This window comes from Stegodyphus dumicola, chromosome 4 (genome assembly GCF_044657685.1).
Source record: "Stegodyphus dumicola isolate Sdum_Otavi_A_Nest chromosome 4, ASM4465768v1".
NCBI lineage: Eukaryota > Metazoa > Arthropoda > Arachnida > Araneae > Eresidae > Stegodyphus > Stegodyphus dumicola.
In genome coordinates this window covers 206,189,727-206,209,150 of record NC_140771.1, presented here as the reverse complement: position 1 = coordinate 206,209,150, position 19,424 = coordinate 206,189,727, and the positions used below count along the sequence as shown (strand labels likewise).

Genomic DNA, 19,424 nt, shown 5'->3' with positions numbered 1-19,424 from the left:
TATAATATTTTTCCATTTTGCAGGTGTGAAAGCAGTTAAGCTAAAAATAGTACTTACCATATACATTATTATTATTTTAATTTTCAATCAAAAGGAACATGTTTCTATGACAGTGAAACATGTGTGCTTAGCACTCCTTATTCACTGTCCCTGTTGATCACTATAGTAGTTTGCTACACTACCAGTATCAATTATATCACTAGTACTAGTATCCCACAACTGGTCACAATCACCAGCAACCACAACTAGTACAATACTAGGAAACATTCACCCAACAATGTATTTTATGCTCAATCATTAAATACATTTTGCTGTGTTGCTAGCTGTTTGTATACACCTATTTCTAATAATTTGCATGTATAAGCCGCACCCCTGAATTCAACTTCAACATATGCAGTCATTTCTATTTACGACCAAATCTCAAAAGTAATTTCACATTGACAAATTTAAGTACCCAAGTCTTCAAATACATCAAAATTATAAACATTCGTACCTTATCCAGGAATTTCTACCAGAGAAATAGCACGAATTTAATGATCAAAATTCCATTCAAATGATAGTAATAAAGAGTGGATAATAATAATAAATACTATTCATTAAATTATAGTCCATGTTACGAATTATGTGTGCTATTCAGTTTCATTAAAAGTAAAATCCTTTCATCGAGAACGATATTAAAAAACAGAACAGAACTTCAACAGGAGACAAAAGTGTCTAGACTCTTGACTGTTTTAAGGATATTTCACTACATTTTTTTCCTTCTTGGAATTCATAGGAGCATTTTCTCAAAAGATTAATCTTTTATTACTTATACAAAGTTTACACCATTGAGTTGACTATTGTGACTATTCTTAAATAAGTGAAAATAATTTTTGCTTTTTCTTTAAAGTAATATTTTTACTGTTAAAAAAAAACAGATTCTTGATATTGATTTGATGCTTTAGTAAAATTAATTCATGAAGTTTGTTTGAAAAGAAAATCAGCATTTGAAGCAAATAGTAATACAATATTTGCAGCTTTTTTAATAAATTTTTTCTTAAATACAAAAATAATTAAACAGGAAAAAAATTATAGTAACAATTTTAAAAAATCATACACAGAAAGAAAGTAATATCAATAATTTACACAGAAAAAATAAAATTTTTGCAAGCATGCATTTTTTAAAGAATTTTCATAATAAAATGAAAAATATTGGATGGGATCAATCATCTACAGCAGGGATGTCAAACTCATAGGTACACTTGGGCCAAACAAACAAGGTTTAACTTTAGGCGGCCCGCAAAAAAAAAAAAAAAAAAAAAAAAAAAAAAAAATCAATATTCATAGAAACGTAGATTTCGAATAATAAACATATATATATATATATTTATTTATATAGAAAAGAACAAGAAAAATTTAATGTTTACGTTCTGATACTTGACATCTCTTGTCTGCCATTATCTTTCCTATTTCGGGAGAAATTTTGTTAGCAATGATAACTTTCAATGCTGACCCAAGGTGAGCATCATTAATACGGTTTCTAATAGGAGACTTATTACCTTTCATGACTGAAAATAACTGCTCGCACCGATAAGTGCTACCAAACATGGAAATAATTTCATATGGGAATTTTCGAGTATTTTCAAACCTGTCAGGTAAATATTGGTAAAATTCAGGCACGCCCACTTCAATGAATTTTGCTTTCAAATTTGAGTAGCATTGAATCTCGATCACCTCCATTTGCATATGGCTGGGTACTGAGTCAATACTTATTGAGAAAATCGAAGAAAACAAAAAAAAAAAAAAAAAAAAAAAAAAAAAAAAATTGTCTTTGAGGGAACTAAAATCATTAAACCTCATTTCAAATTCAGTTGTTAAGTTTGCAATTTTTTCTGCGTATTTTTGATACGAACAAGTATCATCTAAACTTGATTTGATCATGTTGCACGTCGGAAAGTGCGTCAAATCTTCATTTTTAAGTTGTTTTTCCCAAAGAACTAGTTGACATTTGAATGCTTTAATTATGTCAAACATGTTCGTAATGATATGATCTTTTCCTTGTAACGATAAATTTTAATCGGTTACGCGTTTGGTTATATCAACCAAGAAAGATAAATCTTGTATCCATATTGGATCGTAAAACAAACTTACGTCTTGATTTTTCGTTTTTAAAAACTGACATATTTCTTCTTTCAAATCCCAGAATTGTTTGAGAATCTTGGAGCAAGATAACCAACATACCTCGGTATAGTAGGACAAACCCGAATATTCACTATCTAACTCACTTAAGAAAGCAGTGAATTGACGCTGATTTAAACCTCGAGATCTTATAAAATTTATAACTTTTTTTATATATGACAAAATATTCTCCATATTTATTACTTTCGTGCATAGAACAATGCATATGATGAATGTTTGAACCGTGAATTTCACTAAGTTTTTTTCTTAGTAATGCTACGAAGTCCTTGTTTTTCCCAGTCATTGATGGAGCGCCACCTGTAGCTACAGAATTTAATTTTGCCAAAGGTAGATAGTATTTCTGCAGAAGTCCAAAAACACAAGTAAATATATATCTTCTCCTCTGGTAGTATACGGCATCGATATTAGTTCCACTAATTCCTCAAAAATGTTAAAATTCTTGTCACAAGAACGAAGAAACACTGTTAATTGAGCTTTGCCACTAATGTCCGTGCTCTCGTCACAGGCAATGGAGAAACTTTTGAAACTAGATGATTTTGCTTTGATCTGATCACTTAAATTCGCTTCTAAATCAGTAACTCTTTCTGCAACTGTATTTCGAGACAGTGAAATTGATTGAAAAGCCTTCACATTTCCAGGACAAACAATTTCTCCAGCTTTCATTAGGCATTCCTTGATGAAATCACCGTCAGTAAAAGGCTTCGAATGTTTAGCTATCAACTCGGACAAGACGTAGCTTGCATGCACCGCCGCTTCACTTTCTTGCAATACTTTACTAATCATGGACTGTTGCTTTTTCACTCCTAACTTGAGCTCTTTCAACTTTTCTTCTCTCATTAATCCTTCGTAATTGTTATATTTCGATTTGTGTTGTTCGTAATGACGTTTAATATTATATAACTTTGGTACATTAATAGTAATATTACATATCAAGCAGATTACTTTATCTTTTATTTCACAGCAAAAATATTCTAATTCCCATTTTTCTTGAAATATTCTATGTTCGTCAGCGATTTTTTGTTTAATTTTACTACCACTTGGTTTTGATATAGACATACTGAACACAAAGGGCTGGAATGAACACGGTTAACGTTAAAAAGTTAACAAAAATCTATTCTTTCCACAAGAGATAAATCAAAATGCTGAAATATTTCTTCAAAAATATTCTAACAATATCACAAAATGTCAAACGTTTAGCAAAAAACAATTCAAAACAGAGAAACTAATTATACGTCACAGCGAAATCGCTACAAATCAATCACAGCACTAAGTAAACAAACAGTTCGATAGAACTACAGCTACTACTGAGATGAGTTGTTTGTTCTCGGCTTTTATAAGCTTTATAATTAATTTCTCGAATACACTGGAAACATCTATAAATATCTGGATTTTTGTGGATGGCAACAGCAATTACGAGATATTTATTTATTAGGTATTAAATGCACGCGCTGTTGTATTTTTAAACTTCCAACGCAGCTGTCTTTTCAAAAATTTTCTGCGTTGCTAAGGCAACATGAAGCAAATCTAATTACAATTCTAAATTAAAAAAATAACTAAATAAATAACTATGAAATCCGTAACAATATGAATTAAGTAATAATTAATAATAAAGCAAAGTGCATGCACATGCATGCACCAATACATCGTACAAAACTATGATTGGAAAACTGAGACCATGAGTTCCGCCACATTCGGCTATCGGGGGATGCATACAAGTTCTGTGTGCATGTGTCCCCCAAAAGCCGAAGGTAGCTGAACGCAAGCTACTCACACGTATTTGTAATTTAAGTAGTATGTATGTCAGCTCGCTGTGAGTAATCTAACAACACTGAATAAATTATCGTTAATTACTTAGCAGTAAACATTTAATTTTTTTCTTTGTCGATATGTTATGTTATTATTATATATCATTATTTGCCGATATATTGGCCGGGTCGCAAAAATATTTGCTGTGGGCCGCATGCGGCCCGCGAGTTTGACATCCTTGATCTACAGGACCAAACACAGCGTGCATAATCCTGAGCTTAACTTTCGCTTTATGAGTTTCATCCATATTTTTCAATATAAATTGAAAAACTTATTATAAAATGCATGTCATCATCGTAAATTTCTTGCAAGATCAACTCTTTATTTCGTTCGGATACGATAACAACTCATTATTTTCTTTGGATACGATAACAACTCATTATTTTGTTCGGATACGATTACAACTCATTTGGATACGTGTTCCATATTAAAAAAGACGTCGCCTTCGATGTGACAACGAAATCGTCTAAAGAAAGCCGCTTCGTTTTAGCTTTGCTCTGATTGGTCGATGCTCATCCCAAACTCGGCGTAAAGTTGAAAACTTAGAGCCCTATGCCACGAGAACTAAACCAAATTCTGTGACGTAGCAGTGACTGGTTGCCTTGGCAACAGAGCTCGGCTTTAACCACTTATGCCCTTTACGCACTCGTCTGAACGGGGCCTAAGGTCCCAAAAAGCCATTAAAGCACCAGAGATGATATGTTGTTTAGTATTATTTTAAGTCTCACTCTATGCAAAGAATAAGTTTTACTTGAATTTTTACATTTTTGTGTTTTATATTGTGACCACAGTGAGTATTAATGAACCTTAGTCATTATGGATTTACATGGCCCCTATAAAAATCACAATCTAATAGAATTTCAGTCTAAAATACATGCAATTTATGACATTGAGTCTTAAATGATATTAGGATAATTACATATTAAAAGCTGCAAAACTTTTATGTTTTGTAACAACAACACTCAACAAAATATATATATCAGTCATTTTAATTTGAAGCCTTCCCAAACATTTTGGCTTAGTTTATATCGATTTCCTTCTCTTTAAGCATCTTTTCTAACAATGAGAGATTTGTCTCAATATGCAAACCAATGCTCTCATTAGTGTCTACGTGCTTTATCTCATAATTTATCAACCTCTCCATAATGTACCTATGACAGTTTACTTGATCTGGTAAAAGTTAAATAGTCCCAGACAGACATGAAGCAATTTATCGCTACGTCTGAAAGTAACTACAATTTCAGACAAAGGTTTAAATAAGCCTCTTATTTAAAAAGAACATAAAGGCATGTTCTGATGCTAACAAAATCAATTAAGAGCTCACGGTGACATAATAAACAAAATATAATTTTGCTTTTGCCAAGAGCAGTCAAATTCAAACTCGAAATGTGGACTAGTGGTGAAAGATTATACAATTTAATTTTAATTTAATCTGGCTCAGTAACTCTATCATAAACAATTGGGTAATTTACATAATAATAACTGAACATATCTTTGAAGAATAATTTTCTTTACGTATTCAGTTTCTTCTTCGACATGTTTCCTTTTCATTCTAGAATTTTGGAACTTAATTAAGGATTTCTCTTATTCTAAAAAGCACTAACTGCATTTAGAATATATAGAAAAAGTAGCTAATTTTCTTTTTTTAGTAATATAAAATATATATAAAGGCCAGTTACAGAGCTGCTGTGGCAGAATTTTTAAAATTTAGTGACACACAGAACAATAAAATCTAGAAATGGCAAAACTTTTAGATTTTAGAGCAAGCATTGGAAGCAGAATTTAAAAAGGCACTAGGCAGCAGAATTTAGAATCCACACAGATTGTATCAGGTGGGAAAATGCCTAGTGCCAGCTGTGTATGATGCATTAAGACATACTAGATGAATTTTTAAATTGTAAGTTTTCAATTTCTTTATTAATAAAAAACTCATTTTCTATAATGCCTGTCCAAAAGATATGATTAGAAGCATTTTTAATATGTTCCATGCTGGTGTCTAGTGAAATGTAGAGAAAAAAATAAAGGGAAGATAAACATGTTAAAAAAAAGATTATAGTATCAGAAGCAAAACATTATGTTTTCATTGTTCTTCCAGACATTCTCCATAAAGTAAGAAATTCATCGCAAACTTTCTGTAAAATACATCCATTACGTGTTGATACCATGGAGATGTTTTTCATTTTGTCACATATTTCTCGAATTTTCGAGAATCGTGGGTCTATAAATCTTGCCTTTTTCCAAGCTGGAATGTCTAAAATACTAAAGAAAAATTATCCCTACCAATTCTGTAACAGCAAAAAGACAGAAATATTTTGAAAAAGGGGGGGGGGACGAAAAAGTGTAAAATTAATTTTATAGAGAAAACTCATGCATTTTCTGAGAATTTTGAATATTCTGAGACAATCACATGGGAAACGCTTACTATGAAAAAATTAAAAAGAAGACATTTTTAATTATTTATTTATAGCTAATTTTGCTTTTGCCAAGAGCTGTTTCGTAAATTTGCTTTATAGCATTATACCTTGTTTACTTTTCAGATTCAAAATATTGTATAGTAAGTTACCAAAATGAAACTTTACAATATGACAGCAAAAAATAAATATTTAATTTTAATGTTATTTTTTAAATATAATTTCAATATGTTACTATTATTTTAATGAAATTTATGAATGATGTTTTAAAAAAATTGTCAAAAAATTTTCAGATTTCAGAATTAAAAATGTTCTATAGAAACTGATCTTAAAATCGCCAAAATGTTGACAAGTCGCCAAATTTCGAAACGCTTGTGTTTCATTTCTTGCTTAGAAACGTGTGTCCTATCATTTATATTAGAAATAGAAACAAATTATAACTCATGAACCCATTCAAAAGGTAACTATATATGTCAGTGCATCACCAGAAATATTTCTCCAAAATGCTAATTCACACTCAAAATGGCAGTCACAAAAACAGACAGAAATTTGAGATGATTAAAATTAAGGACCTCCTGCTGTTTTTGGCCAAAATTAAGGTCTAAAAATCGATTGCAAAAAATTTAAGGACTTTTAAGGACCGTACAAACCCTGTGTGTTACAAACACGATCACTATGATTTGGAATTAGCAAATTAAAATTTTTCTGTAAAGAAAATAAAAAATTACTTACCTTTTTTGAACCTTGTATTACGCTTTCAGGGGGCAAAACTCTTGCTTTAAAGTTTACTAAAGTATCGCTGAATTTAAGTCCCCAGTCTCTCATCTCTTTGACAACATTTTCATTCCTAAAATTTAGTTAATATATACATTTTTTAATTAACAAATACAGATTTCCATCAAATGTAGAGCTTTATACAAAATAACATTAAATGAGGTCATCTCATCACGTAAATAATGGGATCAGGGTAAAAAAGAATACAATAATAAAAATTTTTCAACTATTTTGTTATCCATTTTACAACAATACAAAATAAAAACTTATTTCTTACAAATACTGTTGTGGAATTTCTGTTATGGAAGATAAACTGGTTTTTAGAACTGCCATTGAAAGTTCTCTCTTCAGAATTGCTATTTTTAATACTTTTGTGTTCTTAATCCACTAAGTCACTGAGCTCATCACCAGAAACACTTTTTACTGTTTATTGTAAAATTTCTTCCAAGACCTTCCACATTAACTTCATCTAAACCTGTTTTTTTCCCCGCCAATTTCACTATTTTGTTCATATCAACAAACAAAATCACTAGTATCATCGTCCTTGTTTAAATCTGGCTAAATGTTTTTACACATTGCTTTCAAACCTCATTCCATTCCGACATTCCAAGAAAGATTTGTTCTCTAGAGCATCCATGATCCCAAAATCTCTTATTAATTTATTATCTCAGTCTGTTTTTCAAGCATTTTTCTAAATGTTTGCCACAGGTAATAAATAAGCTTTAAAATTTGATATAACACCTTAATCCATCGTTTGCAGTTGTGGTAGGCTGCAAGAAAACCGCTTACACAGGAATGCACGTTATTAAGTCACATAAATTTATTGGGTTGATTGAAGCATCATCCATAAAGTAACGCTTTCGGTTCAAGTTTTTTTTATTATTTTGCAATAGCATTTAACAGATAAATGATTTTAACACTCCTTTCACAACTCTTGGATTTTTTTTTTCTTTTTTTTTTCTTCTTTTTTTAATGAGAAACGAAAAGTAGCTTTAATTTGAAGTCTCCACTGGGTAACACCCACGAGAAGTGTTAGGCGATCTTTCACAGCTTTAAATCCTGGTGCACATTTTTCTGCAAGGTAGATAAATAGGCATTCTTCCCATAATAGGACTGTTTCATTAACATTAAGAACTAATTCTGGAGGATAGTTTACATGCAGATAAATTACGTTTGATATCAGGTAAATCCAATGCTACATGTAATTTTCAGGGAATTCTACTATTCCAATAAAAATATGTTACACCAAAACAACAATAAACACACCTGCGTGGAGAAGGGTCTTATTACAAGTATTTACTTCCATTTTTGTAACTAAATTAATATATATATATATATATATATATATATATATATAATAAGTAAAATGATTTAATTACATCTTAAAAATATTACCTATTTACTCTCTGAATAAAAGTCTCCAGATTTCTAACTCTTTGACTTGGATTAAGTCTTGTTTCATTACCAAGCTCCCTCATCATTGTAAAATCAGTTCTCATTTTATCAGTTAACCCTGCAAATTAGGATAAATGGGATATTTTTCAAACAAATATAATAAAAAATTTTGCAATTTTATTATTTCAAAATGTGACAATTTCATGAATCAAATTGGGGGGGGGGGGAAAAAATCAAATTTAATCAGAAGCATTACCTGTCATGAGACAAAGCTCGGGAATTAAATATATCTTTTTAGATTGGCTTGCCCCTTGTCTTATCTCTTTTTCTTTAGATGTGCAAAGCAACAAAGGTTGCTTTATGTCCCTGATATTAATGTCATATTGCTAAATGAAAATACGAATCTATCAGATTCAATCACAGACAATAAATACTTAAATCTAACAAATATACATTAAAGCGCTGAAACAAATAATGGTATATATAAAATTCCAAAGCAATTTCACCCAAAAAGGCAAACTTACAATTCAGACATTTATACATTGAAGTATATTAGACAGTTCAAAACTCAGAACATTATTTCTTAAAACAAATTTAAGTTTTACATTTATAACTAGTTATTTATACTTTTCCTTCATTGGCTCCCATCAAAATGTTAATTAGTCAATATACTTAATTCCAGGATACTTGAATTCAAGAAAGAGCTTTTTTCAGCTATAGCTGGCAATTACTCATTTCATCTTCAACTTTGCTGGCCATTATTCCTTGAAAGAATTTGAAGGCCCGAGCCAAACCTCACAAGCATGCTTTACATTTGTTATCAGCCGATAGATGGCATTGTAGAAAAGCCGCCAATAGGGGGCGTACAATATCAATCGAGAATCAGGAAGCGAGAGAATAGGATTAATGTAAAGAATGTTCCGTAATGATATGTATATATGTATATAATTGTTGTAACAATAAAGCATTTATAAAATGCAAGAGTTATCCCGATTGAATGAAAAGTGAAAGCCCGACTTACCCCTAGCCGTCCTGAAATTGATAACGGGGATTATAGCTAACATTTCAGAAGTGGGATGATTGATGCAAGCACGCATTGAATGACTCGCGTACCAAGAACGTCGAAGAGGGGGCAAGTTTCGTTTTTTTAAAGATTTGAATGCATGCGGACTGTAGAATAACAGAATTTAGAAGTATAGAATTATATTATTAGGTAATATTATGGATGAGAATACAAAGAAAGCTTTAGATAAAGCAAAAACGAAACGTAAAACGTTAAGAAAGTTAACAACACAAATAATTAACAGAATATGTGAATTATTAGAACAGGATATTGTAGATACAAAATCATTAGAAGAATGTGATATGAATCTACACGAAAAAGCAGATCAGATATTTAAGTTAGATCTAGAAATTGAGAATTTAATTCCTGAAGTATCTGATCTAGAAACAGAACTCGAGAATAATCAGGAATACAGAGAACGTACAATCTACGCGAAATCGAAAGTCAAGAATTATCTACAGAATTCAAATAGAAATAAGGGAGATTTTTTGTTGAAGAATAATTTTTCACTTATTTCGAATAGTGAACCAGACAAACCAAGAATAAATTTGCCGAAACTTCATGTAGAACCGTTTGAGGATAATTTACAGAAGTTTCAGGAATTTTGGTCACAGTTTGATAATGCAATTCACAGTAACAAATGCTTATCTAAAGTAGATAAATATAATTATCTTAAAGCTTTCTTGAAAGGACCAGCCTTAATTAGTATTCAAGGACTATTGGTATCGGAAAATAATTATGATTTAGCAGTTGAATTGCTAAAAGAAAGATACGGGAAAAAAGAAATCATTGTAAGATCTCATATTAACCATTTGTTAAATTTAAGTGCAGTAAAATCAGCTTCGTATTTGAAACAGTTTAGGGAGTTATACAATACGATAGAAATCCAAGTACAGGGTTTACAAACTCTTAGTGTCGAACTGAATTCATATGGAAGTTTGTTGTTTCCACCACTAACCAAACTTATTCCAGATTCCACTGTGCTAGATTTTTATAGACAGCATGAAAAAGACGATTCTTGGAATGTAACAGAATTATTAAAATTTCTTAGAAGAGAAATAGAAACGCGAAAATGAACATTTTTGTTTCGACAAACAAGGGAAAATAATGAATCACTCAAAAGTGTAGACTATAAACTGTCAGTTACTAAATTTTTGGAAAAGGGGAATAGATTTCAGAAGTTTAAAGGGAAGCAGCAAGATTCGATTCCTAACGCAACCGCACTGAGCATTTTTCAGAAAATTTGCATTTTTTGCAATAATTCTGAGCACAGTTCCGACAACATGTAAGCGTAAACATTCTAGCTTGATTTGTGACGCCAAATGCCTCCCGATTCAGACAGAGAGTCGCAAAGAAATGAAGAATGACAAAATGAAAGATCAAAATAGTGTCACGATGAATCATGATGGATTATCTGATGTTTCAAAGTATTTGAAGAAAGCAGTAATTAACGACAGTGAACTGATCGAATGTTTGATTGATACTGGAAGCGCTTTCAGTCTATTAAGATTTTCGTTTTTTTCGAAATTACGATTACCAGTGCAACCGGAAACAAAAAAATTGCTTGGAATCGGGAGCGTAAATCACGCACCTACAATGACCTTGGGAAAAGTTCATGTTTCACTTCGAATCAGCGAAATCCAAACAACCACGAATTTGTTTATCGTAAATGATGAAGTACAGCCATATGACCTAATTATTGGGAGAGATATTTTGAAAGATCAGATGTTGGCTTATGGGAAAATAGGGGATTCGTTTAATATATGGTATGCTAATAAAATTCCATTCGCGCAACTGATAAAACGAAACGGAGCGTAAACACATTAAATTATATTCTGAGAAACCAATAGAAATAAAAGGTAACACAATAAACTTTGTGCATTCTGTAGCCCCATATATAAATAATGGACTGATTTTATTTCAAAGCAAGCATGCAAGTCCGGATTCAGTAATGGAGGTTACAAATGGGAAGGTAACAGTCCCAGTTATGAACATAGGACACAATAACATCAGATTAAAAGAAAATCAGTGTATCAGCAGGGTAATAGATATAACAGAAGATTGGGAATTAAAGGAAATAGACACTCCCAATATAAACAAAGATGAAGAACAAAACCATGTATTTTCCATTTCTCAAAATATTCACCAAATATAGATAGATGACCTAAAATTTGATGATGCAACTACAGATAGTGAAAGAACCGATATCTTAAAATTAGTAAATGAATTAGGTTGGACGAATGTAATAAAAATGACATCAAAGAAATTGACGGGAGTAGGCCTGTGTCTTCTCGCCCATACAAAACGAATGCAGCTGAACGTAATACAGTAAAAGAAATTGTTAAGTAATGGGAAGATAATGGGATAGTTTCCGAAACTAGATTGCCTTACGCTAGTCGAGTGTTACTAGTAAAGAAAAAAACAGAGGAATACAGACTGGTAATTGATTACCGCAGACTTAATAGTCAGACGATAAAGGATAAGTTCCCTTTGCCTCGAATAGATGATCTTTTAGAATGTTTAGGGGGATGTAAAATTTTCACTACTCTGGATTTAGCCCATGGCTATTTGCAAATACCCTTAAGTGAAGAAGCTAAATTGAAGACGGCGTTTATTACTCCAAATGAAACAGGACAGTTCGAAAGGATGATATTTGGGTTAGTAAATGCTACTGCTGAGTTTCAGCACCTAATGTCATATGTCCTAGGCCCCTTGTTGAATACTAAGGTGTTGTGTTATATGGATGATATACTTATTCCTGCAAAATATTGGGAAGAGGTGATTTTCAAATTTAAAGAGGTATTAGAATGCCTACGAAAAGCAAATTTAACCTTGAAATTATCTAAATGTGAATTTGGGAAAAGAGAAGTAGATTTCTTGGGTTTTATTATAAATGAAGATGGTATTAAACCGAGATCTAGAAAAATAAAAGCCATAGCGGAATTTCCAGAACCAAAGAATGTGCACGGAGTGCGAAGATTTTTGGGCCTGACTGGATTTTTCAGACGATTTGTGCCAAGTATGCGTTTAAAAGCGAACCATTTACCAGATTGACAAAGAAGAATCGAGACTTCGAGTGGAAGCAAGAACAAAAGAAGGCGTTCGAACTATTGAAGAAACAACTGACTGATAAGCCCATATTAGCTCATTACCAACTGCATGCAGATACTGAAGTCCATTGTGATGCAAGTACAGAAGGTCTGAGTGGAATGCTAATGCAACATGATGAAGATCGAAAATGGCATCTTGTTTATTGCGTAAGTAGGAAAACAACAGAAGCAGAAAGTATCATTCCAGCAAATTGGAGTTAATGGCCATCATATGGACATTGGACAGGTTAAGACAGTTCTTAATCGGCATAAGATTTACAATTATTACTGACTGTCAAGCTCGAATATATATGAATGCGAAGAACACTACAAATCCTCAAATAGCCTGTTGGGGTGTAGTTTGATTCAAGAATACGATTTTGAGATAAAGCATAGGTCAGGTAAAAGACTGTCACGTATTGATGCTTTGAGCAGAGGTCCTGTATCAGAAGCTGATGATACGATGACGAGAATAGCTGAACATTTTGAACTTTGCCAGTCCCTAACCGAAGAAGAGCAAATACTAATGATACAACATGCTGACCAAGACCTGAAAAGAATTATCGAAATTTTCAAAAAGAAACAAGAGGAACGAACTGCTGAGGAGAAAAAAAGTAATTATGAATTACGTGTTTAAGAAGAATAGATGTGGAAATTATTTTGATTAATTGATAGATGGCGCTAGCGTTGCGTGTTAACGCGACGCGACTTCTGAATTTCTATAGACTCTCCACCGGCAGCTCGACAGATGGATGTCTGATGGTTCGCACACTATTTGATTAGGAACACTTCGGTTCCTATTTGATTTCGATTTTCGATTATGAAAGCATATAGATTTATTTGCCAACTGAATCACCATGTTTGATCTATGATCTGTAAATATTGTACATATTAAAAGTGATTGATGTCGATTTATAGATCTTAGAATATTTTGACCCCAGCTGGTGCATTAGGCCGTCAAGAATTGGATTTAGCACGTTGCAAGTGTGCGAAGTTGGCAAAAAAGGTAAGGCTAAACTTTCTGATTTGTAGAGTAACTATGGCGGAAGAGTAGGTTGTTAAATTAAAATCGAAACGCAAAGTTATCAGGACCACCGTGTCCAAGATTCTAAAAAAAATCGAATCGGAGTTGAATAAAGAAGAAATTGATACAAGTACATTAGAAGAAAATTTAGATCAATTAATCACGAAATCAAAAGATCTGAATGAGTTAGATGCTCAGATAGAGCGTGACTTAAAATCAGAGGCAGAAGAGTTTGAAACAGAAATTTTATCTTGTATCGAATACGAAAAGAAAATTCAGTTATGGCAATTCAGAGCAAATAAAAAATTGAAAGAATTGAATAAAGTAACAAATTCGGATAATAAAAACTCTCTTAACAAAACTAATTCTAAAATCGAAAGCAATAAATGTACGCGTCTGCCAAAATTAACCATCGCTAAATTCTATGGAGATTACACCCAGTGGACAAGTTTTTGGAACTCTTTCAAGGTAGCAATCCATGATAATGAATCTTTAACAAAGATCGAAAAATTTAATTATTTAAAATCGTACTTATGCAGCAACGCTGCAAACGCGATAGAAGGTTTTTGCATTTCGGAACAAAATTACGATGAAGTTGTCGAAATACTTAAAAACAGGTTTGGCAGAAAAGATATAATTATAAACTCACACATGCAAAAACTCCTGAATCTTACCCCAGTAACCAAATCCAGTGACACTGTAAAACTTCGCAAACTTTGTGACACTATCGAAACTCAAATACGCAGCTTGAAATCATTAGAAGTCACACCGGATAAATACAGTTATATGTTGATTCCAGCCATAATGAAAACTCTGCCGTCTGATATAACCTTAGAATTCAATCGTAAAACGGATTCGTCATCCTTTTTTAATGTTGACGAGTTATTGCACTTTTTATAAAGAGAAGGGTGGGAAGGGGAGTATCGTTCATTCCACTTACCAGCTCTTGGCGCCGGTTAAAGAAAACAAAAATACTAATTGCTGTCTGTTTTGTAATACATCCAAACATGTTACCGAAGACTGTGAATCACTGACAGTTGATGAGAAGAGAAATTTATTACGTAAACATTCCCGATGTTACCTTTGCCTGAAATTAAACCACCGCCTAAAGCAGTGTCGAAGCGATCTGGTCTGCTCCAAGTGCAAAGGTCGACATAACCGTTCAATATGCTTTCGCGCCGAGAAAGAACAAAATGAAAAAAATAAAAGTATAGAAGATTCGCATGTTCTTTCAGCATTCTCACGCAGCAAAATTAAAACTATTTCACTTCAAACTTGTTGCGTAACACTTCAAACAACTACGCAGTCGGTTTTACTTAGAGCTCTACTGGATTCAGGTAGTATGCGTTCCTTCCTAAGAAAAGAAATCGCGGATAAATTGAAGCTTCCTGTTATTCGAACAGAGAGTCTTTCCGTATTTACGTTTGGAAATAAAACACCCATTAGAAATCATTTGACGTTGTTAAGATAAAATTACAGAACAAGGAAACACCGTATTTGAAAATCGAAATTGAAGCTCTCGTGACTGAACAAATTTCAAGTTCTGATTTACCACCTCCTAATCTGGATAGACACATTTTAGGCAAACAGTTAGAAGGTTTACAGCTCGCAGATTCTTGGGATTGCAAAGAAAAAATTACTCTTTTGATAGGAGCTGATCATTATTATGATGTAGTAACTGGGAAACTTAAGCGTTTAGACAAACATTTAGTAGCTGCTGAAACGTTATTCGGTTGGTCTCTGCTAGGTTACACTAAAGGTACATTACACACGTCCACAGCCTTTAATATCATAGTTGAGGAAGATATAATATCTGATCAGATAAAGAAATTTTGGGAGCTTGAAAGTTTAGGTATAAAACCTGAAAATGAATTATCTGACCCATTAGACAATACCATAATGGAAAAATTCGAATCGGAAATTTTATACAAAAATTTTCGTTACAAGGTTAGGCTGCCATGGAAGTCTGATAGAAAATATGAGTTACATGACAATAAAGCGATTGCGCTGAAACGATTTGAGAAACTTGTAAAGCGATTTCAGAATAACCCTGAACTCTTTTATTCGTATCAAACAGTTCTACAAGATTATTTACAACAAAACATCATTAAACCAGTTCCAGACACTGTTGATAGTGAATCTCAAATCACATTTTATTTGCCTCACAGAGAAATCGTTCGTAGTGATCGAACTACTCGTAAACTACGTATCGTATTCGACGCATCTTCACATGGACCTGGTGAAATCTCGTTAAATGACTGCTTGCATATTGGTCCAAATTTGTATCCTGACATTCTTGAACTTCTGTTGGCCTTCAGGCTTCATCCTGTAGCATTTACAAGTGACATAAAGCAGGCTTTTCTTCAGATAGAAGTAGATGAGAAAGACAGAGATGTAACACGTTTTCTGTTTACTAAAAACCCATTCGATGATCCACAAAATTTTATAACTTATCAGTTCACACGTGTGTTATTTGGCGTAAATAGCAGTCCGTTTTTACTGGCTGCAACCATTAAGCACCATTTGAAACAATATGAGAAAATCTACCCTGCCACTTGCAAATTTCTAAATGATCACATTTATGTAGATGACATCATTGGAGGACACCAAAACGTTGAACTTGCTTTCAATACCAGTTTAGAATGCGTCAGCATTTTTAGAGATGCTAGTATGATTCTACATAAATGGCACACCAATTCTCAAGAACTGCGCAAATTATGGATTAAAGAAGGTACTAAATCCGAGGAATCTAGTCATGTTTCGGAAGCTGGAAATCCTCCATTGAAAGTGTTAGGAGTCGCTTGGGACAACCAAGGTGACATAATTTACTTTGCTGTAAAAAATTTGATAACATTTCTCTCAAAACAAGTTAATACTAAACGTTTCGTCCTACAAGCAATAGGACGAATTTTTGATCCTGTAGGTCTATTATCATCGTTTGTACTTAGAGTCAAAATCATATTGCAGCAAATTTGGACACTTGCTTTAGATTGGGATGATGAACTACCAGAAAATTTATGTTCTGTTTGGAAAACATGGTGCAAAGAAGTTTCCAATTTGGACGAAATCGGTATTCCACGATATTATTTTTCTGCAATTGGTAATAGTGATGTGGAAAGAATTGAACTGCATTGTTTTTCTGACGCTAGCAAAAGGGCATATGGTACAGTAGCGTATCTACGTATAATTTCTAGCAATGAACAAATATTTACAGTTTTTGTTGCTTCAAAGACTAGAGTAGCGCCTTTAAAACCGCTCACCTTACCTAGGTTGGAACTAATGGGAGCTCTTTTGTCAGCCAAATTAGGCACTAGCATCAATAAAGTTTTGAAGTTACAACCTTCTTGTTTTTTCTGGACTGATTCGAAAATCACACTTTTCTGGATAAAAGACTGTGCAAAGAAATTTAAGCTTTTCGTTAAAAATCGTATTCAGGAAATACAAAATTTGACATCCCCAGAAAATTGGCATTATTGCCCCGGTAAATGTAATCCCGCTGATTTGGCTTCGAGAGGAGCTAAACTTCCAGATTTGAAAAACAATCCTATCTGGTTTCAAGGACCAGAATGGCTTAGAATGTCGTCTGAGTTGTTGCCTCGACAGAATGAAGAGAAACCTGTCACTGAAGAAGAATTAGAATACCGCAAAAATATTAATGATAATTTATGAATTTGTATGCACGGCAGTTGAAGAAAGGGTAATAGACATCTCAAAATATAGTAATTTAAGAAAATTGTTGAGAATAACTGGTTGGATGAAACGATTCATTGGTAAAATTAGGAAAGCAAACCATTTGACAGGTCCATTAACGACTGAAGAAATAGTAGATGCCGAAAATTATTGGATTGGATCTGAACAAGAACGTTTTTATCCCGAAGAAGTTGAGTCTCTGAAGAAAGCGAATAAAGTCGAAAAGAAATCAGCTTTATATCTTTTTAACCCATTTTTAGACCAGAACAGGATACTGAGAGCAGGTGGAAGATTAGAACATTCTAGTTTGTCACATGATGAAAAACATCCGGCAATTCTTTCAAAAGACTCCTGGCTAACGAATTTAATAGTAGAAAGTGCACATGTTAAAATGATGCATGGAGGAGCGAGCAGCAACGACCTTAGCTGAAATTCGAAGTCGCTTTTGGATTCCAAAAGGATGTCAATTTATCAAGAAAGTAATAAACACGTGTCTTATTTGTAAAAGATATTCATTGAAGTCTGCTGACCAGACCACTTCTCAACTTCCAGAAGACAGAATCAACGAAACACCACCATTCTACGTATCTGGCATAGATTTTGCTGGACCGATTTCCGTAAAATACATCGAAGGAAGTCAAAAAGCCTATGTAACATTATTTACATGCGCTATCACTAGAGCCATACATCTGGAACTTGTACCGAATCTCTCTACAGATTCTTTCTTGATGGCATTCAAAAGATTCACATCTAGGAGAGGCAATTGTCCAGTAATTTATCCAGACAACACGAAAACTTTTAAAAAGGGAAAAAAAGAACTCGAACATTTCTCTAAACTATTGTCGAATGAGAAATTCCAAGATTCCAAGAATCAGTTGGAAGTTTATAATAGAACGAGGGGCTTGGTGGGGAGGCCTCTATGAGAGATTAGTAAAATCAGTGAAAGAGTGCTTACGAAAAATTCTCGGTAAAGCTTTACTAACGTTTGAAGAATTGTCAACAGTTTTAGCACAAGTGGAAGCTGTTTCGAATTCTCGTCCTTTGACATATGTATACAATGAGCACAAGGAACCGTTGCCACTGAAACCAGTCAATTTTTTGATTTTTGGAAACAAAGATTCTACATTACCTATCAACTTTAATTCCATTGTTAAAGATGGCTCTACCAAGTCCTCTCTGACCAAAAGAAAGATTTATCAAGACTTATTGGTTAGGCAATTGTAGACTAAATGGAAAAAACAATATTTGATGGATCTTGGGACAGCTCATCAGTTAAAAAATCCTAATGTTTACGATGATCTAAAAGTTGATGATCTTGTTTTAATTGAAGGCAACAATAAGTGCAAACTTTTGTGGAACTGTGGCAGAGTGATAAACGTTTTTCGTGGTCGTGATAATAAAGTTCGTTCTTGTGAACTAAAAACTGCTGATGGAACAATAATAAAACAATCAGTTCAATTATTATATCCTTTGGAACTTTAAAAATTTTTTATTGTTTAATAATATGAATATGATTGAATATGTTTTATGCAATTGTTTATTTTGATAATTTAGTTTCATATGATTAGATTAAGAATCGTTTAAATTTACTGAGTGTCAAATTATATTTGATGATAACATACCTTTTTTAGAATTTAGTATAGTGATTATAGTTTGAATATATTTTCTATTCATTTAATATACTTATTAATTGTTTTATAATTATATGTTAAAATACTTATTGCTATAAATTTGATTCTTGTTAGATTGATGTGAACTCTTGACAGAGTTCAGGTGGGGAGTGTGTGGAAATTATTTTGATTAATTGATAGATGGCGCTAGCGTTGCGTGTTAACGCGACGCGCCTTCTGAATTTCTATAGACTCTCCACCGGCAGCTCGACAGATGGATGTCTGATGGTTCGCACACTATTTGATTAGGAACACTTCGGTTCCTATTTGATTTCGATTTTCGATTATGAAAGCATATAGATTTATTTGTCAACTGAATCACCA

The 19,424-nt window shown here is 32.9% G+C and overlaps 1 protein-coding gene across 1 annotated transcript in view; it reads right to left on the bottom strand.

The window, feature by feature from the left end:
* The window catches only part of aub (piwi like RNA-mediated gene silencing protein aubergine), a 138,475-nt gene that overhangs the window by 53,538 nt on the left and 65,513 nt on the right, over positions 1–19,424 (bottom strand). Inside the window, exons 9-11 of the mRNA XM_085815918.1 lie at positions 8,821–8,950; positions 8,565–8,682; positions 7,128–7,242 (exon numbers count right to left, since the gene is read on the bottom strand). Coding sequence (XP_085672044.1) covers positions 7,128–7,242; positions 8,565–8,682; positions 8,821–8,950 — 363 coding nt within the window. The remainder of the gene's footprint in view (positions 1–7,127; positions 7,243–8,564; positions 8,683–8,820; positions 8,951–19,424) is intronic.